This window comes from Ceratotherium simum, chromosome 4 (genome assembly GCF_057802395.1).
Source record: "Ceratotherium simum simum isolate JZ-2026a chromosome 4, ASM5780239v1, whole genome shotgun sequence".
NCBI lineage: Eukaryota > Metazoa > Chordata > Mammalia > Perissodactyla > Rhinocerotidae > Ceratotherium > Ceratotherium simum.
In genome coordinates, this window is record NC_141903.1 from 92,105,212 (window position 1) to 92,129,981 (window position 24,770).

General features: G+C 35.7%; 1 protein-coding gene across 5 annotated transcripts in view; it reads right to left on the reverse strand.

The window, feature by feature from the left end:
• Positions 1-6,511: 6,511 nt before the first annotated feature.
• TNPO1 (transportin 1) overlaps positions 6,512-24,770 on the reverse strand; it is a 92,115-nt gene continuing 73,856 nt past the window's right edge. For 4 of the 5 annotated variants that reach the window (XM_087430206.1, XM_087430203.1, XM_087430204.1 and 1 more), the window contains exons 19-25: positions 22,345-22,443; positions 22,049-22,144; positions 19,150-19,225; positions 18,190-18,289; positions 15,643-15,717; positions 14,617-14,759; positions 6,512-12,171 (exon numbers count right to left, since the gene is read on the reverse strand). In XM_087430206.1, coding sequence (XP_087286332.1) covers positions 14,652-14,759; positions 15,643-15,717; positions 18,190-18,289; positions 19,150-19,225; positions 22,049-22,144; positions 22,345-22,443 — 554 coding nt within the window. In that variant the 3' untranslated portion in view covers positions 6,512-12,171; positions 14,617-14,651. The remainder of the gene's footprint in view (positions 12,172-14,616; positions 14,760-15,642; positions 15,718-18,189; positions 18,290-19,149; positions 19,226-22,048; positions 22,145-22,344; positions 22,444-24,770) is intronic. The other variant, XM_087430202.1, reaches the window with a different exon arrangement.

The following is a 24,770-nucleotide window of genomic DNA, read 5'->3' on the forward strand; positions in this document are numbered from 1 at the left end:
GGAGCCAGACTGACAAGTTCAACTATTTGAGTTCAAATCCCGATTCCACTCCAGGAGACTTTAGATTCCTTCTCTATGAACAGGAATAACAACAGAGCTGACTTCATAGGCTGTCAAGATTAAATGAGTTAATATACATAAAGCACTTAGACATTCTTCATTCATTCAACAAATACTTACTGAGCATCTACTTTTGCTTCAGGAATTGCTCAGGGCACTGCAGACACTTAAACAAAACACACAAAGTCCCTGGCCTCTTGTGAAGCTTACGTGTTAACTATTTAGTCCCTGATGTCCTGGGGGAACTTCAGGCTCAAGAACTCTCGAGGTGCTTGATAACTCAAGCAAGGCCATTAACAAGCAGCAAGGCTTCCCCCGGGAACCTCTGAGCACAACCTGAGCCCCACCCCGACCTCCTCAATCAGGGTCTGATGATAACACGCACATGCAAGTTTGAGATGCCCTGCCTAGATGGTAAACCCCGGACTCGGAATCAAGGAAACATTGTGAAGATTCCCTGGGTTCTAAGGGAGATGACAGTGAAACTTAAAAATTGCTGTCACGAAAAAAAATTTTCAAGATTATTTTCATGTAAAAATGTCATGTTAATTGAGGTGAGCTTCAGGTGTGGCAATCTGTTCATCTCGTACATGTATATATATGCCTTACGTTCCTAGAAAACAGCTTACTGCCAACATTCCAAGATCAGTCTAGGTAAATGGCTCCATCTAGTGGAAACAGTTTGATTTTTACATTGTTGGGTATAGTTTATCCTAAGAGGATCTCAAGAAAATGCAAGTTCCTCTTAAAAACTTTAAAGAAAATGTGTATGCCTACAATTGACAAAAAGGATGAGGCTTAACAAAAACAGAAATGCTTGTAAAATCCTAGCATACGCGGAAGAAAGGCTTATTAGTAACTGTCAATTCCTTCCTTTTTTCATGTCAAGGGTGGGCCTGCGGACATGAGGTAAGTTTTTTTCAGTCAGGTGAAATTAGGAAATAAGTGTTAAGACAACATCTTAACTATATCTTCCTATATGGGAAAATGTGCCTTCGAAGTGAAAATATAAAGTATTTAGAGAAGTTTATCAGTACAGATGCCAGAAATGTGAATATAGACGTATGTTACCTGCCTTGTAGAAAGTATGGAATACCTCAGAAGTTGAACAACAAAAGCTCTCAGGGATCTCTAGTTCCTCAGTATATTGGATTGAAATAACCTTGAGCTAAAACATCTGAAGCTTCACCATAAACTTGTCTGCCTTTTTATTCAGGCCTGATTTTATCGTAAAAGATGAACTTGCTTAAAAAAAAAATAAAAGGAGGTCAGTATGCCAGTGTATGGTTACCAAACAGGTCTCTCCAGTGCTATGAAGTTATGTGTGAAATATACATGAGCATGTATTTATGCACCATTTACAGAATAACAGTACATGTACTCACCACCCAGACTCTTCACAATTGCACCTTCAGCTCTCCAAGATGTAACCACCTTGATTTTGTATTACACTTATGTATGCATCCCTATTTATGCAGTTTAGTTTTGTCTGTTTTAAAATTTTATATAAATGCCTTCTCTGTAAGTATTCTACTGAAATTGGCTTCTTTTGCTCAGCACTATTTTAAAAATTCATCCACCCCGTGTGACATCAGGGCTGCTCCTTTTTATTTTTTGCTACTGGTTACAATGCTGAGATGGAGATTCTTGCATGTTTCCTGGCACATATCCAGAGTTATTCTAAGGTATATACCGAGGAGAACTGCTGAGGCTTAGCATATACAAGTGTTCAACTTTACTAGGTAATGGCAAACTGGTTTCTAAAGCAGTGGTCCTATATCGGCATTGTCCGAGTTCCTGTTCCTCTATCGTGCATCCTTAGCAGCAATTAGTATTTTCAATTTTTGTGAATTTAGTGAATGTGAAAAGATAAATAGCATCTTTTCCTTTGTTTATGGGCTATCATATAGGTTAAGTACTTAGGGAGTGATTTGTAGGTCAAAATATATATATGTCATTTTTATACTTCTAAATTGCCCTTCATATTGTACTTATTTACACTCCTGCTAGCAATGTGCAAATTCCTGTTTCCATGTTCCCTAGGTAAAAGTTTGCCACCAAGCCTTTCTGACCTTTGTCAATATGAAAACAACTAAAGTGTAGTTAAGTTTCAAATGACTGAGTTGAATATCTTTAAAACTTATTCATCATGGGTGAACTCTTTCTTTTAGTTTAGATAAACTAAAAACTAAAAAAAGTTTAGTCTTTTGTGAACCGTTAATATCCTTTGCCTATTTTTCTATTGGATTGTCTGATTTGTAGTTCTTTATAATTTAAGGAAAGTAACCATTTTCCGTGAAAGGAGCTGTGAGGTTTCCCCCACATTTTTACTTTGTCATGTAGATTTTTTAGGCTTTTAAAACCAATCTTTTCTTTCAAGACTTTTGGGGTTTGTGTCACACCTAGAAATGCCTTCCCCACACTAAGATTATATATAAAAAAAGCAGCTTTAAGCTTTCATGTCAGTACTTTTAATTTAAAGCCATCCAGAATTTCGGTCTACAGTAATGCGGCAGGAACCCAACATTCTTTTTTTGCAAATATCCACTCATTTTTCTCAACACTTTGTCAATCCATCTTTTTTCACTGAAGTGCCATATACTAGTTTCATGCCTACTTAGATGTTTCCAGACTTAGTTCTTTTGAGCTGCCAATTGGTGAATCAGTAGTTTTAAAAAACTCCTGTAGCCAGAATTAAAAAAAAGTATCAGATTGGGATTGTCCCACCCTTATTACTTCCTTTTTTCACAATTTTTCTGGCTTCTCTTACTTTTTCATATGAACTCTAAAACAATCTTGTCTAATAACAAACAAAAACCCATTGCTAATCTTTTTGGGTAAGTTTTTAATTTTAAATATAGACACTCCAAGCTGGTGATCATTTAGGGAGGTCATCTATCTCAGGCCACTTTGGCCTGCTCACTCTTCACAAGCTTCCATATTTCTTGAACAATTCAGTTTTTAGAAAACCAAGCAACTGAACTTGGCCTCGAGGAAAAGGGAAGCCTATAGTCTCTCAGCCCTTAGAGGGAGGAAGAAGATAGCTCTCATTCTGATTCTTCTATAGCCATAAGAAAGTCTGCCAAAGCCAATGACCTCCATTGTTGTTAAAGGGAAAGAAACTTCTCAGTTGTCTTACTTGTTCATCAGAACGCCACGCTCCTCGGGTTTTCTTTACTCAGTTCTGAAGCCTTCAACGTTGGTGAGTTTCACGTTTAGTCCTTGCATCTCCCATTTTCCCCAGTTCTCAAATGATGTTATTCAGTTTCATGGTCGAAGTACCACTTACACATTTCCAGTTTTCCATATGCAGCCAGGTTATCTCCCCTGAACTTCAACTGCCTACTCCACTTCCCCACATGGGTGTCTCAAACCAAATGCCAGATTTGTCCTATTCCAGCTAACATTTCCATCCTTCTAGCTGGTTAGGTCAGACTGAAAGCCTTTAAAGCCATCCTCAACTTTCTTTCCTTCCTATGGATTTCCAGTATGTTGGCAAATCTTGATTCCTCCTTTGAAACACATCCAGATAACCCTACAATGGTCCCTTACTTCTCTCAAGTGCAAAACTGACCTCTACCATCTGGCTTTCAGTGTCCTCTCAGGTCTTATCTACTACTCTCCTTCCCTGCTCCCAGGGGTCAAGCTACACCCTTCTCATTTGCATGCAATACAAACACATTACTGTCTCAGGGCATTTGTCCTTCTTGTTCCCTTTACCAGAAACACTCACTGCAGACATCCATAGACTCACTGCAAGTTTTTGATCAAACGCCACCCTCTCGGACCTTCCTTTCTCCCCTGACCCCATTTAAAATAGGAAGCCCCCCGATCGTCATCACTTCCCATCTGCCCTTTTCTCACTGCCCCTTGTCACCACGTAGCATTCTGTTACTTACCTGCTTCCTACAATAGTAGCAAGAGATTTTCACACATTGAGGTATACGGGGTAACTATTCTGGTTCAAAACTGATTCAGCTTGAACTAAAGAAGCCTGACTTACGGCCTATCAAACATACATTGTACATCTGCTTTAACCATTAAAGCAAAGGGCGCATTAAACATTATCTCAAAGTCAAAGAATGCACTCTTAAGATAAGAATGCATACTTCCCCTCCTACGCTCACCAGTATCGGGTTAACACCATATCTTTATTCCTGAAGGTAAGTTCCCTTTCCTGGACATCAGGGTCATGCTGACCTGCTAATTTGCAACTGAACAGCTCTTTGAAACTTTGATGAATATGTATCCTGGGCATGTTTAATGTATGTTCTTTGTTCTAAAAAGATATAAGATTCTACTGAAAACAATGCTTCTCTGGAACGCTTTCTTCCTTTGTGCAGACTGCCTTCCCAGGTTATGGTCCTCACCGTGGTTCAAGGAAAACTCACCTCTCTCCTGTCTATAAGATGGTTATTGGTTATTTTGCATGGACAATAGAAGGGAAGCTCCATGAGACCGGGGAACTGTACCTCTGACATAAGACTCAGATAACTGTTAAATAAATAACAGGAAAACATGGATTTTGTATATAAAATTCCTAAAGTTAGAAAATCATGCTATGAAGTCACAATTTACAGCACACATAATACCCACTGAAGTTGCTGCTGGGTATGAAAATTAGCAGAATGTTATCCAAAAATAAACTGACTATAACCACCTCCTTTTGACATGGCAATTCCACTAAGAAAACACTGCAGATATATGCAAATATTTAACCACAGGGACATTCATCACAATTTTATTTTTAAGAGTGAAAAACTAGAAATAGCTTCTGAAATGTCCAACAACAGTAAGACAGTTGTGTAAACTGTTCACAGAATTCAGTGTAGCTATTATGTCAATGTGTATTTATTAACAGGCAAATTTGGATATTAAAAATAATGCACAAATTCACTATTCACATATACACAGAAAGTGTCATGTCATTGGGTAGTTGTATTAAAATTCATTTAAAATCGTTCACTTGTCTTTCTTAAATTAAGTTCTTCAAAAAGGCAATATAAAGCTTGAAAAGAAATACTAAATTGCCAGAGCAAGATCGCTGTAATATGCATATAAAAGAATTACACTAGCGACTGGCATGAAAACCTAAAGGTTCTTAGTATGACAATTTTTCCTCTATCACTTTTGCCAATGGTTTAGACATTGTGTTGAATTTCTAAATTGTAATTTGCAAACTGTGTTGACCTGAACACTGGAGAGCTATGTGGACATCTCAGGAGGGTCCTCTATACCAAGCTCACAGACTCTGAGATGAAGGATTACAAGACGACAGTCACAGCGCCCACAGTTTCTGTATTCACTGTGCACTAACGAGGAGTCCACACTGAGAGCCATGTGGTGCAACTACTACTGTTCCAAAAAATCATGTATAATGTAAATTATTGGAGTCGGGTTGATTATGAACTCCTTACGAGATAAAAATGCCTGTCAGTTCAAAAAAAGGTATAAAGTAGTAACATCTTACAGTTTGTACTTCAGTTTCACTAAAATGTTAAATACTTACAAAAGAAAAGATTTTCAGCCTCAGGCACAATTTAAGATTGCAGCAGCAAATCAGAATCTTGAACAACTAATGATTAGGCTGCTTTTGATTTTCTTCTCCCTCAACGTAAGTCCTGAATTCTGGAATCTTAAATTCTTTCTTGAAGTGTTTTAGAACAACACGATATCCAAGTTTCAATTTCTTTTCTCTCCAAAGAGAGAACCTCTCGGGAGATTCCTCTCACTGAGGAATCTCAAATATTTCCACGTGCAGATAACAAAGGGAAAGGAACCTGAGCCTTGTTTCTCTTAAAAATTTTTTGGGTTGTACTGATCTCATCTCAGGCCCCTTCCTTGTTTTAAAATGTCCTAAATCTCAAATAAAAACCAGACTACTCGACAGTTACGTACATATTTCCCCTGAAATGTATCAATACATTTCATTTTAATTAGTAACACACAACTAGACTGGATTACAACCTAAAGAGCAAACTACTATTTTTATAAATATTAATTTCCAAAATTACAAGTCTTCATTTTTTGGAGGATACACAGGAAGCCTCAACAGGATACACATGCACGCCGTCCACCCTTACAATGCTTCACTCAGGACTTCACCTTCTATTTTAATCCCCTTTTTGCAGAGCAGTATCTTTCCCTCTTCCCCCACCAAAAACTGAATCTAGAACCAACTGTTTAGAAATATATCAATAATAGAAGTTAAAATGTGTGGAAAATAGGTTTTTTACTACACTATACAAATAAGAAAATACTCAATTTAAAAAACAGATGATGTCAAACAAGAGTGCACTAACATGTAAGCTCAGAAAAATACCCTCAAACAAAAAAAACCCCAAACAACAAAAATAAAACAACAACAAGACCTTTCTGGATCCAAAATGGGAAGAGGGAGAGAAAGGAAAGAAAGCTGATTTCCTTTCATTAAAAATCAGAGTGAAACATCTATAGTTAAACAACTTTATTAACATAGTCGAGCAGGGATTAACATTCACATCTATTATGTCACATCATACAAATGTAAATACAAAATTACTACAGTACAATATATATTCTCTGCATGATCCAAAATATTTGGTGGCCCCAAAAAACTCTCTTTAAAATTCAGCAGCTTATCAAAAATTAAAACCGTATTCTATGTAAAATGAATATCTGTTAGCACAGAGTTAGACTTCAAGAAGTATCAATTCAGTACAGTTTGAGAGTTGCAGGAGGATATGTTTGAAGGACACATTCTAACATAGTGGCAGGTACAGGAAACATCAGATTTAAAGCTTTTAAGCATAACTCATACAACCTAAGTTGTCAGCAGAAAGATCCAGTTATTTATAACTAAAGCTAAAACTACTAAATTACTGCACCCAATGTTAACATGAATATTAAGTGTAAAACTGTCTTATAATATGAAGTGAAGTCATTAACCACATTTAAACATTTCCTCTCACAGATGATAATCTATTAAGTAAATTAATCACACAGTATTGTCTAATTATTATCTCCATAAAATATCATCCAATCTTCATTTGGCTACACATCCACAGAGGAAAACAACAATGAAGCCATACGGGAAAGTACAGAGGAACTCCTTTGTCAGGCTGGTACTGGGAGGGGACTAACACTGCCTTAGAGGCTAACCATGTTATAGGTGGATTTTCGGAAGATAATTAGACTTGCAAAATAGCTAATTCTGCATAATACCAAGCCACAGTATAAGGGATTTCTATGGTAGATGAACAGAAATTCTAATAAAAGGGAAAATTCTATTTTCTTAATTAGTGATATAATGCTTGGCAAATAGATTTGGTTTGGTTTTAAAATGTAGAAGAGGTACAAAAAAAAAATATCACCATTTACGTTCCCTCAAAATCATGCACACTTAAAAAAACACAATACATTCTGGGATACAAATCACAATAAACAGTTGCTATAATTTAAATGTATACCTTAAAATTAATATGCATAATAATTAGGCATAAAGATTACATATAAGTAACACCAATGGGGAAAGATCTACATAAGACTGAAAAGATGAGTTCTAAGTCACCCGAAAAGCATTCAAGCGAAGGCAACTTTTACGTAAAATATTTAAGAGGCATTAGAAATATCTCCATATTTAATACAGTATGAAGTGTACTTGGTATGTATACAATGCTCTTGCATGGTACTATCACCAGATAGAACTGCCACACAGCTCTCTATCGATCTGATCTTGCATCTAGATTATCCCAGGCCCCTGACAGCCTGAAGACCACAGTTTTCTGAAAGATTTCAATGCCTACGCTTCAATAACAGTACTAGTAGCAACAGTTAGTGTTTTCCCCCTTGGATTATTTGCAAAAATAATTCAACAAGCAAGGTGTGTGCACTGTAAATACCACTAAAGGAGGATTTAAACTGCAATTATGCATGAGACACCCTTCTCTCGGGAAGAATGTTTTTGCACCGTTATCTGTTAATACATTCAATATGAATAATACAGATTAATTATATGAAGCAAAAAAACCACTTTTTCTTTATGGTAAAGGATTTAAGTTAAATTTAGACTAAAGAGTTTTAAAGACATAATTAGTTTAATTCTGGCATTTCAGCTGTGCAGAGTAATTTAATATCGGACAGAAAAATCCCCACTTTCCTACCTTCAGGGTTTGGAGACAAGGAGGACCAAACTGAACTCACTTTCCAGGTAAACCCGCATGCAGAAGGCGCGCCAGGAGGGGTTTATACACTCCAGTCTGCTAGAGTAAGGAGTGGAAAACCAGACCAAAGGGGAAGATTCCTCATGAAATACACGAGAAAAGAAAGAATATAACCATGATGACCCTATTTAAGCATGTCGCCAAAGCAAGGATACAAGAGTATTCACCTGAGATAAAACTTGTATCTGAATATTTTATAACTGAGTAGACAAAGCATTTCAATAGAGGAAAGTCAGTTGAAATTATTTTAAAATATACATCTGATCCTATTTTACAATATATGCAATTTAAGCAATTCAGATCAATGAAAAAGTCTTAACAAAAAAAAAAATCACAGTGTTTATCAATATGTTAATTACAAAATGTATGCTACGTATTTTGTTTTTAAGATGTAATGGCTTGGTTAAGTGTTTTAAAATCTATTCTGAAATATAACTTGCATCACAAAATCAAGTAGCAATAATGTAAAGCATCAGAACTGGCTCTTAAAGATTATTTACATGTTGATTATTAGGGAAATAACCAACCAAAAAATATAAAAAAGTGATTTTTTTATACAGTATGAAGTTATTAAAGAGATTAGACAATACAAAAAGCAAAATTCTTTCCTGAATAAACGAATATCTGTGGCACTAAGTTCACTTACTAATGGACTATAATATGGAACTGCCAAACATGCATTTAAATTAGATTAAATACACTTTCTGTTTCCAACTTAGGTTGATCAGCAGCTTTTGTTCTGTTAGAATCCTTCAAAGAGAGAAGCTCAAACAGGAAAAAGAAGGCATATATAAAACAGTAAACACTGACCTCCTGAGGTTCCTACAACATAAAAATATTCAAGTAGAAAATCTACATCACTTAGCAGCGGCTATTTCTGTAGCTGAGCACACTAACAGCACTGTAGTGTGTGAGGCGCAGATGAAGTAAGCCGTGCTTTAAGCATGCCAAGAGGCAGGAACACTGGAATGTAACAAAGACAGACTCACAAGTTCACAGACATTCAGTCAACATTCAAAACATCAAGACTACACCACAAGAATTAAGTTGCTCTCTATATATCCCATGATGTATTAAGTTTTATCAGAATAAACGCTATATTGGAGCTTACCTCAAAAGATAACTAAATGGCTTCTGCAAATTGCTATGCTATACTACATATCTGAAATATAAACTAGGAAGAAACAATAACTGCAAACAGAAAAACACAGAAAAACCCAATCCTATCTCAGGTTGCTAGTCATATGTACTTAATTTTAGTCTCTATTTTTAAATTAAATTTCCTTCTAAAAACAGGTTAAGTGACTTCAAAAATGGGCACATTCTTATGTTGCCTATCTGCCTGATTGGAAACCAATTTTTTGTCAAACAGGTGACAATATTGCTTTTCAGTCAATATAGAATTGTCAATTACAGGTCCAGACAACTTTATTGAAGGTTGTTTTTATGTTTGTTTTAAAGTATTTAGAGAAGAAATTTTGCCATTTCTTTCAATTTAAAATATTTACTATCTATTCCAGAACATTAAAGTATCTCCCATATTAAATTCTAAAAGTATTCAAACAACTACAGAATATAACCAGAATTTAAAGATAACACAGCTACCCTAATCAGGTTTTAAAGACTAACGAGGAAGCAAATTTTGAGCTCCCAGTGAAGCAATGGTACTGGAAAGCAAAACGCTACATACCCTTTGGATCCAACTTATAATTTAAAAAACCCTGGAAATTATAAAATATTATTTAATTTCAGGTTCTACAGACTGAAATTTGCAAAGCCAAAGTAGAGCAAAGAAGGTGAAAGGACGTGTTAAAAAAAAAAAATCCACACACACACACACAAACACACACACAGAGTAACAGAAACCTTTCTGCATGCTATCATGCATTTGAAATTTTTTGAAACGGTATTTATAAATCCACACACATACAGCTCAAACTTCAGTGCAATGGCTGTATCATTCCACACCTTTAGAAGAAGAGAACCATGCAAAGAGGAGCAACTGCTTATAAAAATGGTTATTCAGAATTTATTCTGCAATGCAAAGGTGACAAACTGAAATATAAAAGGTTGTTATGGCTTAACATTTCTGTTGCAGATTAAATATGCAGCATTGAAAAATGGAAAGGTGTGGCTTCATCTCTGACCAGCAGAGTTAAAAAGAAAAATCTCTCCATTTTCCTTCATCATCATGGGATACACTGCTCAGGCAATCCAATTAATAAAGACTTGCACTTTCATATGGACACAAGATCAAGTGTACCAGTTAGGTTTTCACATTCACAGTATATAAGAAAATACACATGGAAGGAAAAGTAAAGGGTTAACTTAACAAGGATTTATTCACAGGAATACATGTAAGTAGAGAAAAATAACAGAAAAGCTAAACAAATGAAATGAAGAGGATCCAAACCAACTTTCACTCTGTAGCTTTTTACTTGCACCCTGTGTGCGTATATTTAGGGCACAGAGGGCCACCAACATGCGCCAATACAGTGTAGGAACCCTGCATTACATCCATTAACTTAAACATATCTTTAAGATCATGCTTTGAACAAAAAAAGAAAGCTTAGAAGGCAATATGTTGAGTGGGAATAAACATTGAAGTATAGCAATCATGTCTTCAACTTCTACATTTATCTTTATGTGCCAACTAACATTATGCAGCCTCTTACAGATCTTTTACCATGTAATTTAAGTTTGAGAAGTTTTGATAAAATCACTAGTAGTATATAACCATGCAGAAAGCACATCACACTGACAGCACAGAGGCAAAGATTTTGCACAGGTATATCAGCTTTCCACATTGTGCAGGTTACACACAATACAATATCAATCTTATTCCTAACAGATCCTAAAAAGATATTTCAAGGCCTAGCTGTAAACTACAGTACTTTATACCTATATTCTTAATAAAAATAAAATCCACAAATCTTAAAAAAGAATTTTAAATGCAGGGCCATATTGAATCGGTCTACGGCAACACACACTGGCGCTCCAGGTAAGATGCCAATCTCGCCCCATGCTGCAAGCATGCTCCTCCCACTAATTATAGGACTTCCCTCACCACGAGCCAGAATGCATGCCTGAACCTTCAACTGCACTTTAAAAAGAACGTCTTGGCCTAGAAATTAAATCTAATGAAGTACAACCATCAAATTATATCCACTACATTAATGTTTTAATGCAAAATCAAGATGTCAATCTTTAGTCTGATATGCCCAGCCCCACTTATTCCTCCCTCCCTGCCCACCCCACCAAGGTAAAAGGAGTGACTCAGTTGGCATTTCACAGGGTGCTTCATTGTTTAAGTTTGTTTTGTTTTATTTCCAACTTTTTCTGGGGTACCTTAAATTGTAACTTCCAAGAACCTGCTTCTACTATGGGTAGGCAAGCTGATTTTAACTATTAGCTTCATTTATGTAGTTCTTCATCAGCATGCAAATACAAGGCCCCATCATGGAGGAAAATTTATAAAAACCTTTAAATTAAAAAAAAAAAAAGCTTCTTTACTGTTTGTAACCCCCATTCTTAGGTTTCCTTTATTGTGCGCTATAGAATTTTTCCTCTCTCTTATCCCTATGCATCATTTATATGGTTCTTGTTTTGGTACAATTCCCCATAATGTTCCAGAATGTACTGTCTTGTGAGTAGACTGAATAGTTTTTTTTTGCTTCTTCACATCCAGTGCGGAGTTGTAATTGGAGACAGATTTCCACCCACAAAAGCTCCAGATGTTAAAACGTTTCCCAACATCGACTTAATACAGTGACGGTAACACCTCCCTCCCACCCCTCCCAGTAGGGTTGGGATTGTACTGTATTCCCTACTGGTTTACCCTTCCCCCCTGTAAAGGGTAACATTTTCCCTGGGTGCAGAGGCTCCCTCACAGTCTCCAAGACCGAAGGACCTATAAGAAAACAAAACAAAACAATTTTATACTTTAGCAACTGTTTCTCTTTTAAAGCCAGTGGAACACAAAAAGTAACAACGCTCTTTCTACCTAAAGAAGAGGAGAAATTGGACAAATTGTCTAAGATCATGCTAGTTAATGATAACCATGTTGGTTCCCTCTCCTATGGCTCTGCATCAGATATGAAAAGTGATGCCGAGCTGGGGACATGCACAGAGAGGTGCGTAGCACCTTGTACAGATGAAATACTGGTGAAACGCACCTTGTAGGATGCTATCAGCCTAATACCTTATCCCCTTTTGCACAATGGGCCCCCATGGGAACCAGTTGTATTTTACATAACAAGTTACCTTACTTCAAAATTAAATAGCACTTTCTTTAGGACAATCACTTTCCTCAGCAAAAATTAAAACACTATCCTTTCTGCCAGTATTCCCAATATTAAGCAAACAAAAATCCAATCTATCAAAAAATAAAGATGCATTACTTATTTTTGGCTGTCTGATGATTTAGCTTAGGAGGCACTAAAGTTGTTCACACTGCAGTAAGGTCACTACATTAAGCAAATATCAAAAAGTAAACACACCCACATTCTTAATGTTCCTAATAATTCTTCTGAACCTATTCTATTCGGTTATTTCCTATACTCTCAGGCCTCTTGCTTTTCCTGATAAGGACTTTTTCAATGCTAGCACAATTTTTTTTTTTTTTTATGAGGAAGATTAGCCCTGATCTAACGTCTGTTGCCAACCCTCTTCTTTCTGCTGAGGAGGATTGGCCCTGGGCCAACATCTGTGCCCATCTTCCTCTACTTTATATGTGGGATGCTGCCACAGCAAGGCTTGATAAGTGGTGCATAGGTGCACGCCCGGCATCCAAGCCTGCGAACCCTGGGCTGCCGAAGCAGAACGTGCAAACTTAACCACTATACCACTGGGTGGGTCCCCGCTAGCACAGTTTTAATGATGAGAAGGACATTAAGAAATCAAGGTAGATTACTAGGAGATCCTAACTAGTACCTGGTAATGGTCCTTCTACAACAAAACTCTACTAACCACTCACGCCAAACTCTGAATATTTAGGAAGGTTTGTGTGAATTTACACAGGGCAATTGGCGCATCTTTGGAGTAGAGGTAACCCCCTTTCTCTGCCTCTGGAAAAAGGGAAGAAGAGTATAACAAAGACCAGAATAAAAGATACCGATGCACTTTTATCTTTAACTAGAAAACTGAGAAGTATTTCAGTTTTCTTAGAACATGATCACCATGGTTAACCCGTCACTGGGGATAGGATAGAGACCACAGAGGTCATAAATCTGAAAGCGCTCAAGACTTAGTTCAGTGTTGAATCTTCTGGCCCTTGATGATAAGTCAGTCTCATGATGTAACATAAAGTGAATCAAACACTTTTCCAAAATGCTAAAGCCACAGAACAGCTACAAGGACCCAAGACGACAGTGGGACCACACACAGAGGACTCAAGTGTTACAGAGCCTGCAAAGTCTGTTTGAACTGCTTTCTGGGTTACACAACTTGCATGTTGAAATATTTCCAGGTTTAAAATCTAACTCAGTAAAGAAGCAAGCAAGTCAAGAAAAACTCCAACATAAAGGGTAATCACTTGGGTACATCTTCTGGACACACACTGAGTACACTCTCCAGCCCTCCAGTCAATATGTCTCAGTTCATGTTCAGCACCAAAAGAAGTATATCCTGGTTCATGGTACTGGCCCACATTCCTAACACTTATTGAGCCAACTTAAGTGTGTTAGGCAATATACTAAGTTCTGGCATCATATAATACAGCATTTAATCCTCAAAATAACTTAATGAGGGAACTGAGGTTAAGAGACCAGAATTGTTTGTTCGACTTTACAAATCAAGGAACAAGTGTCCAAGTGGACTTACCCCTCTACCAAATGAAACAGAATCTTCCATTGCCCATATGAAAATACAGTGCTAGGCACAGGGTAGCATAAAACAGATGTTACAGAATAAATATTAAATTTTCTTATCTAATGAGCCCAAACCCAGTTCCAGGTCTACTTGGATTTTCCCTAAAGCTCAGAACACAGAAAGTCCCTGATATATGGGACTATAAATTCACGCTTCAACACTAAACCATTTTTACCCCGCTGCAGTGAATGTTGGTGGCCTTATGGGGCAAACATTAAAAAGGAAGAGCTGCAGCAACCCTCAATCGTCTGACCAGCTGCCAACTTGGATTTCCTTCTCCTGAGGATTCAAAGTGGGACCTGCAGTCTCTCTTGCTTGCTGGAGACATTCTGCAGCCTCCACTTAAAGAACTGTAAAGCCCAATACAGCACGAGACTGTTTTATTCCACCCCTAGAACAAACAGCTTTTACTCTACTCAGTAGTTTTAGACTACAGTCCTAATTAAGTTTCTCCATCCTGAAAAATTCCAAACCTCTTACAACTTACCCCTAATCATGGGACTGCAGCTCTAGTGTACGAGATTAAACACCATAAAAAGCTGCAAGACGCTCTTTTAAGGGAAGCGGAAACTGGTCAGAGAAACGCCTCCAATTTTCATCCCCAACTTGATTTTTAAATCCATGAAGGATCTGCAAAGAGTGAAAAAAAATTATTAATTTATCAATAACAAAAGAGAAAAACTCAGATCTACATAGCTTCTGAAATCAAACACTACTGATTTTATTATTCTAAAATTTTATCCATTTTAAAGTTGTAATTCTCAAACTAAGCTGGATTCTACACTATTCCATGTCTTGCCTAAAAGCCCCTTAGGATGTGCTCAACTTTGCTTTGAGGAGTTTAGAATTCAGCAAGTGTCCTCGTCACAGATGTAGTACCCTAAGCAATCTCTGAATAACATGAATGAAAAACAAACAGAAAAGTACAGAATTCACCCAAGGGATAAAATTTTTTTTATTAGATTAAGTTTTTATTAGATTAAGGTTTTTCAAATTGGAAATAAGTAAAGCTTTGGGTTTACGCTGTAACTATAGTTCATGAACTTTAATATGAGGTGACTCAGATGTGTAAGAGCATTTTATTTCTTGCTGTGTTATGGTCAAATGCTGACTGGAGTTAAAGAGGGCACTGCTAAAGCAAAGAACCATACAGGTTTAACCCCCGTGGAGACCACTTAGATTTACTCTGTTCAACAGTTTGTATTATACTCCAAATCTCAGCCAGCCGTCTTTGCAAATATATGCTATTCTGCATAGGTGGGATAATGCGACCACATGAATCCATGGTACTGCTTGAGAAAACACCTTCAAAGTGCGTGCTCTGTTGATACAGAGTCACTGCTGCATCTTAAGGAAAGATCAAGCCAACTTCTTTACCAAGAACAAAGGTTAATAGTCTACCAATATTGATCTGAAGAGAGTCTAGTTTCCTACGAAATACAAAAATAAATTAAACTTTCCAACTAGGATGGTGACAGTCCCAAGATGCACATTATAAAGATTTTTTAGTTACCTTACAGAACATGTCTCTCAGATCATCCTTTGGGTTAATCCATGATGCAACAGCATCACAAAAAAATATAAAATCCTGTAACAAGCAAAAATACATCTTAGGTTGATATTTGTCAAACACAGCAAAAGATATATGTAAACTTCAGAATACACGTCACAACAGAATCTTAGCTTAAAAAGAGAAAACATTTTAAGAATCAACTATGATCATGAGGAATTCTAAGTGATTACTTAATGGTTTCCCCATTACTCCACCATCGAGGAACCTCTATGCATTCAGTTTATATTGGAATTTAAAGCCCTTTTGTATTTTATTTTATATCACAATGCTTAGCATCAGCAATGGACTGAAAGCATCAAATGAGCACCAATTTAAAAAACCTTCATTTTTTGAATTAAAGAATTATATACATTCAATAATCTTACAGTTCTGACTAGCCTAGAAATAATTTAAAGCTAGTTAGTGTATACCTAATAAGCTCAATTTGAAGCATCAGAATTAACAGATCTAAACTTCAAGACGCATCTTCAGATAGAAACTTAAATGAAATGACAAAACGTGAGAAGAAAAACTAATTATGTAGTTACAAATAACACCCAACCCAATTCGAACGAAAAGAACAAAAAGCCCAATGCTCAGACAATTACTTAAATGATTATCAGGTTATTCTGACTACAAGAACAAGGTGACAAGAGGTATATGCTATAAGTATTTCACTGAAGTATTTTTCAATCTTATCATAATGAAACGACGGTTCAGCATATAACATTCAAGACATTGCTGATGTTCTGACATGTCGACTACTCTAAATTTTCCTATTAAATTCAGAGAACATCATTAATTTCAAAATTTACTAATATTAAAGTATGTGTATAAAACACACATTTAAGCAAATAAAATGCCATGTGCCTAAAGTTCATGATTTATTCAAATTATGATTCCTCATGCCTCTCAAATATGAACCTGATGTTAAAAATTTAAATATACACACATCTAGAATTTGCGATTAAAAATTTAAACACACTGGGCCGGCCCCGTGGCTTAGCGGTTAGGTGCGTGCGCTCTGCTGCTGGCGGCCCGGGTTCGGATCCCGGGCGCGCACTGACGCACCACTTCTCCGGCCATGCTGGGGCCGCGTCCCACATACAGCAACTAGAAGGCTGTGCAACTGTGACATACAACCATCTACTGGGGCTTTGGGGGAAATAAATAAATAAATAATTAAATAAAAAAAAATTTAAACACAAAAAATAAAATTTAAGACATTTTCTAACCACATCCAAATTATGTATGTAAAAAGAAATTTCTACCAATTCTCAAGTTCGTAGTGATTTCATGATCACATACATGTGTTACTTTTACCATCTTAAATGTTAATTCAATAAATAAATAAATAAATAAATAAATAACCAACCAACCAACCAACTAAAAATCTGGTAGGAAAAATGATCCTTCTTAAATGGTGTATGTCATATCAGATACCTCTGAAACACATTTAACATGACATAAAAGTTCTTAAGTATTGAAAAAACAGAAACTTAATGCCAGGAGGTTATTTTGCAACTAGGGCCATCTCTAAAGATAGTACTGGCTTGCTTTAATAGTAAGACACTAATGTTTTACAAATATGAAATCAGTCAAAAGGTTTTTTCCAGTTCTACTTTGTAAGTTTTCAATGCCTATCACCTATAGCAATTTGAATTTTATAAGCTGGTACTTCATAATGTTTCTAAACCCAAATTAACCCAGTAATTAATGCAAGACAGGAAATAGTAAAAGGTCTCAATTAAAAAGTGTTCAAAGCACCCATCTCTTGGAATGAAAGGTAATTTTCTTGAAACCCCTCCCACGCTTTCTTTTCCTCACAATCTGTCGGTGGAGGAAGTGGGGGCATTGAACCTGGAGTCCCATAGCCTGCGTATTGTTGATTTTGTGTCTTACAAATTGGCAGTTGTATCCAGAGGTTTGATCAGACTCCTGTTTGATACTGTTGCCAAATAATTTTTAAAAAATGCTAAAAATAATATGAACTAAGACAGGAAACAAAATAAAGATGAAGCAATCACAAGCTCTCAAAGTTAAAATAGTTTCAATGGCTGATTCCGTTTTCTGTTTTATTCACTGCTGAGTTTCTAAGCTGATTCTAAGTAACAGAAAGAATATCCTCCTATTTGGTCACTCTTTTAAGTGTAGATATCCTCAAACTCAGCAAACTGATATTCATGGACGGGAAGCATGTACAAAGCAAATAAACGAGGTCTGAATGCAGATGAAAGAAGCTGTGGCTTAATGTAAGACAAGAATATAACTGCTCTCCCAATCTGCTATATTATTATATTTCATGACAAAAACAGTATAGGAAATAAAAACAGGCATTATCATTTCAAGATATTAAGAAATACACACTTTAAATATATAATTTTAGTATCTTTGAAAAACTGTTAATATATGTAATATTTTTAGAGTTAAAGTGTTAAAATATTTCCTCCTTTAAAGTTTCATTATTCAGAACATTTAAAGTTAAAAACATCCTCGTGAACACCTTACTTGGATCACTCCACTGGGATTCACACTGATCATGGTACAAATCCCACGAAATGCTGAGTCCTTTTCCTCATTGTCCCTTATGTTTCTCAGAGAGGTGCACCTGTTAAATTATAGAACTGAGTTCAGTATTTAAGTAAAAAGCAGGTTCAGTTACAATACTAATGGACAGTATTTAATGGAATAAGCACCAAAGTATAGATAATGTGTATATTCAAAGAATTTTCATAAGCTTAAGTTTCTCCACTTGCTGTATGTTGGGCCCATCTAATCTCAACACAGCTGAATTCTCTTATTAATAGACTGCATCTACGAGATGGACAATTGATTTTAATCTCCCATTTAAACTCTTAATGAACTTGAGTCAGAAGTAAATTATCAATTTTTAAAACTGTATTATGACTTGTATTCCATTAAACACTACTAAAAATGACTTGAAAGATTATCAATTAAAAGAAACAGAACATAGGATATACTGCCACAATATAGACTATTATTATCAACTTATGGTGTAGATGTTTAACTTTTACATTAATAAGCAAATAAGATTTTTATACATAACAAATGTAAACATGTATTTCTTAATGCAATCCAAGATTTCAAATTAACTCTAAAAAAGAAACATAATGCAAAACCCTAAATTTACAGAATTTGCATGCATCTTTATTTTACTGGTGGAAATTTAAATGCTTTTTATGTATAATCAAGCTTTTTAACACAGCAAGCATGTGACAATCTTATCCCATGCATCAATTAGTCGTTAGCCACAACATAAAATAAATATACATGACGATGCTACTGAAAAACCTCACAAACCTGATAGGACAAGATTAGTCACATGGTTGGCAATGATTAAGGATTGTGATTTTTGTAACCAACTGAAAATATATCTAAAAGTGAGATAGAAAGAGAAAGAAAGAGTGAAGAAAAATGAATTAAAAAAAAAGATTGAATAATACACACCAGGGTCTTATAAACTGCTGTAGCATGGGGGCCACCTCTTGAGGACAAACGTAACCAAGACGACCAATTGTTATTGCTAAGGTAACGCAATCACGGTTATACACCACCAAACGCCAACCAAGACATGAGCAAATGAGGGGGAAGGAGAAAAAATAAAGAAAAAACAACAAATAACTCAGAAACAGAAACCAACAGAATTTGTGTATGATAATAAACATAAGATTTCACCAGTGCTGTTTATTACCACCCCCTAAAATAAGGGGCAGCAACATATATGGCATACTCTTGGAAAAAGAAAAACAAAAGGAATTAAAAAAACTTTAAAGATTGAGAGAACACCAAAAACCACGATAAATTGCTTTTCTCGCTCAATCAAGTGTCAAGAATTTATCATTCTCTGTCAATAAAAAGATGAGCGATTAAATGGATGGATTTAGAGATTCTTCATTCAAAGCCAGCTGAAATTTCAGAATTTAATAATGAAATCTGTTTTTTCCCCCAAGAAATAGTGTACATGTGAATGATTACATTTCTGAATTGGCTATTCAAACACACTTTCCAGAAGTGAAGATTTATAAAATTCTCTAAGAATTTAATCCAAATTTTGGTAGGTTTTGTTTTGTTTGTTTGTTAACATTTCCAAAACAAACCAGTGGACCATTTGTTGCCTGATATCAGAATCAATGGTCAAATTTTAGGTGTTAGGGTATGTACTGAATGAATGGACTGGAAGACTGCCGTGCTATGTCAAACCCCATTTCAAAAACCCTCTGATGGTGATGATAACAGTAACTGAGATACAAGTCCACTAATTTCAAACCATATTTGACATAAAGGAAATTTAGACAGTCCACTGCAATGACATGTGATATGTGGACCAAAAGAACAAACAGATATTCTGTCTTTGCTACAAAAGGCAAAGCACAAAATAGGTGAAAAATATTATACTGATTACATGCTAAAACTTTATTTTAAAAAATTTTGAAGTGGGACTTAATCAAACACATATTCACCACCAAAGTTCAGGAAGTTCTTAAACTTACAATGAGCTAAAACAAGTGCAACTCAGAACTGCATCCTGCAATTCCAAGGATACGTACATATAAATACATTTATACACACGGGAAAATACAAACAGAAAACAAACCATGAGAGCTTTAATGGTGTTCTCTCAAAAACTTACAGGTTAACCTTTCATAAAAAACGGGTGGGGGGTAAAGAAAAATGTTTAAGAATTACTTGAAGCCAACTACACAGATAATACTAAAATCCAGCAGATTCATATGAAGCAAGAGAAAGAAAACCTATGTTCAAAAGACACAAACTATGCAACATTCTCATTAAACAGGCAAGTATGAACAGTCCAATGAAACATGCGATAAAGCAGATGATGGTCCATTGAGAAAGTTCAGTGTAGGATATGCTAACGGGGAAAAAGCAAGTAAATGCACACACTGAGGAACTGGCTTTATGAAATATCAAGATAATGGTAATTAAAATGCTAAAATCTATAGACATTAGGCATCGACAATGATTTTACTTTAACAATTAAGACCCCACCACTCTTTCGGGTAAGGAATAAGGGAAACACTTTCTGCAGCTACTCGTGGTAAGAGTAATCCAGTGAATCCCAAGTGTGTTTCTCGACCGGATCAATTCAATCCATCAATTTGAAGGGCATTATCAACTACCTTTTGATTTACTCAGGGTAGAATCATACTTAGAATATAATCTTATAAATAAAGCCAATTTGTTAAAGGAACAAATTCACCAGCTGATATCCCACAAGAAACTTTAATATACATTACACTCAACATTTATTTGCAGTTATGCATTCACATTTAAAAATAAATGGGAAGTTTCTGTAGGTTCAACAATAATTTTATAATGGCAAGTGTTCCAAATCTGAATGTCATGTATAGGTACTGCATTCTAAAGAGATAAAAACCTGACAAGATTTCACAACCATCCTATACATAGATTTTTGTGCTTTTCAGCAAGAAAATCTAATTCACTTTATGATATAAACAGTACCCATACAGCCAAACAGCCATATAACTTTCAAAATTAAAAGATTTCCTTCCATACCAATAAACATATCAATCTTAATCACATTAGAATAAACTTTCTATAATTAAAAAATATAAAATTACAATTCTTTTGAAAACGAATTTTCTTATTTAGAAAACCTTATCTTAATCTTTGTCTGGTATTTTGGTAAGACCCTCGCTGACTATGAATATATTATTGGAATTATCTTAGCATATAAAGAAAGGGATGTGCCTGATTGAAAACAAAATTTACATCTTTTATCATTATTAGCAAAAATCATGGAAGGTGGAAAGAAATCACCCTGAAATGTGTTCTGTAGTATGGAAGGGCCTCTTTAACACAAACATGCTTTCTATAAATGCAAAAGAGAAACAAGCCTCCTGAATACAATTCCACAAGGTAATGCTTAAGTTCCCAATTTGAAGGAACGTATACTACGAAATACAAAATACATATGCCATTGTCAACCAATTAGCCACTAGGCTGCAACATATTTTTGGCCACATTTTTACAGATTAAAAAAAAAAAATCATTACTTCCCAGCTCCCACTTACTCTCTGAATTAATATAAAAGTCATATTATCCAGTAGTTATTTTAGCTGGGGTCCATTTTAGGGAGTATTAAAACACTAGAATAGGAGAGAAAAGTGTTTTTTGAAAGTTTCTGAAAACTGGTTATGGAATGCAGCTGGCTGAAAGAGTACATTTCATTACTGAGATTCCAAAATAGCTGAATAATAAGCTAGGTTTCTAAAGCCAGCTTTGCTTTGGTTTCTCTACGCATCTTAAGTGAAAATTAAAAGGCAAATAATTTTCTCTTCACCATAACAGTTCAGTCATATGGTACCTGTATTCTCTAACAACGTCTTTGGTGTGTTGGGTCTGTTAATGATTTCTACAAGCTGGTGCAACACCATAGGGATATAAGGCTGCATCTCTATACCTAGATCATTCCCGAAAGAGAAAACAAAAAGAAAAATGTGAATGTTAAAATATCAATGTAAGATATTTTGCTCCCTTTATTAACTTTGACATAAGTTATATATAAATATATATAAAGCTCATGTAAATTTAAAAAAAGGGCAACTACAAAAATATTAAGGCATCTAAAAATGTATACTTTTAATAGGGAAGCAATCTTACCCATCTGGATGGAGATCTCTCCAATCGCCCATGTGGCATTGTTGCAGACTGAAATGAACTCTGGGTTTAGGTTGGTTCCCAATATTGGCATGAAATCAGCTAGAAAAAAAATTTTTTAAGAACTATGTAGTAAACTTCTCAATAGCAGTGTATTGTGCTTTAAGAGAAATCTACTAGGTGGAAAATGTAATCTAGGCAAGAAACAGCCATTTCCTTTTAAAGGTGCTGGCAATATTTAGCTTAAGAAACTGAAGGAGGCAATTCCTAACCACTGAATTTCACATCAAGTAGACCAGGACACACAAGTTTTAGTATATTTTAGGTATCATTAAAAAAAGTTGGTCAGAGTAATCTCTCTTGTCATCAGACTGAAAAAATTCAAATTAAAAGTGAGGAAAATGTGATACAACAGAACTTTCTTCAAAGCTAGTTTTTCACACACACAAAATTTTTTTACGTCAATGATTTTGGCTTTTAAAGTAACTTCTACCCTAGTGCTCAGACTGTGGTCTCTACATATCATTTTCCGCTTAGAAGGAATGAAGGCTCTCAGAGAAATGTCTCCTGCAGGCTAATGGCAGGAAATGTACAAAACAGGCCTGGACGACTTTGTCATCCCTGAAGAGACTCAGGAGCCGACTTGATTAAGCTCCTACCGCCAGTGGGAGGACCATTTAAGCATCAGGAGTTCATACTAACATCGAAAAACAAACACAAACAAAACTAAACTCTGAAAACACAATATAGATACCTGTGGAGGACACAGAAATAATTCATTATTTTGAAAACTGGTAAATAAAGACAAAGAAATCGAGTAATTATCCTGCCTCTCCTACTGATATGGGAATTTATTGATATGGGAAATGTCTCTACATATGTCTTCTCACTACTAAATAACGTATTAGAATATCATCGTTTTAAACCCCATAATAAATTAGTGGATCTAGCCAGGGTCTCTCAATTGTCAGTAATACTGATAATTTGGGCCAGATCACTCTGTTGTGGGGGGCTGTCTCATGCATTGTAGGATGTCTAGCAACATCCTCTACCCACCGGATACCAGTAACACACTCAGTGTTAAACAAAATGTTCTGTGGCAGGGGGCATGTGCGGGCCAAAACTGACTCCAGCTGAGAACTACTAATCTAGAAAATAATCATCACGGTTGATAACATCGAAAAAAAGGGACAACTACACACTGCGTACCTCCTGAAGAAGGTATACATGATCTATAAAGTCTTAAAAAAAGAAGGTATACATGATCTATAAAGTCTTAAAAAAAGAAACGTAACTCTTTCACACAAGTTTAAACTCATAACTACTAAATTAGGTGGTAAATATCTGTAGAAGGAGCACTCCACAAAACAAGAATTCATTACACTTTCATTTAGACGAGTTAGCTTGAACTTGATGGTTTAACACATTGTAATTACTGTCATTACTCAAAGTTCAGAAATACAGTTAGTATTCAAAAGCACAACTTGGAAGTGTGTGAAGGGGGTCACAAGGCACCAAGGTCTAGTTATAAGATAAGGAAGTCCTGGGGATGTGATGTGTAGTCACCACCTGGTGACTACAACCAACAATACTGTGTATCTGAATGTTGAAGAGAGATCTTAAAAGTTCTCATCACAAGGAAAAAAGATCTTTGTAACTATGTGAGGTGATGGATGTTAACTGAACTTGCTGTGGTAATCATTTTGCATTATATACACATATCAAATCACTGTGTTGTACATCTTAAACTTATACAGTATTATATGTCAATTATGTCTCAATAAAACTGGAAAAAAAAAAAAAACCAAAAGCACACTATATCAAATGAAAAAAACATTTAGGTCAATGTTTTAAAGGTTTATTATATCATGTATTACAAACAACTAACAACCAAAGCTGGGATATAGAAATGAAGGAAAAATAACCAAAAATCCATTTAATCCATGGGTCTGACAGCAATTCAGGTTATATTATTCAAGGAATCCTTTATTGTGTTCACAAAAGGCTAAGACAAATGCTATGCTATTAAAACAGAAACAAACCATTATTTACTTTTAAAGTAAATTGACTGAAAAGTTTCCTATGACATCTGAAAAAGTATGCTGGTTTATCGTGAGAAAACCTGATTATTATTATTATTTCTGGGTACCTCTACCAAAAGAAGAGGTCATTCAAAAAGCCCCCATGAACTAGCACAGTTCCACGCTTCACAGGTGGGCGCGCCCTTCGCGCTACAGGAATACTTTCCCGCCTTCTCTCCAGTCACCCGTGTGCCCAACAAGCTGCTGCAGTGGTGTGAGTTCAGGGGAACAAGAACAGGGGTTCCCATCCCGCCTGCCTCAGTCAGTAGCTTTAACCAGAAAAACGTATATTTATAACCGTTGCGATCCCATGAAATTTCAATTTAATAACAGAAAACATAGTTGATG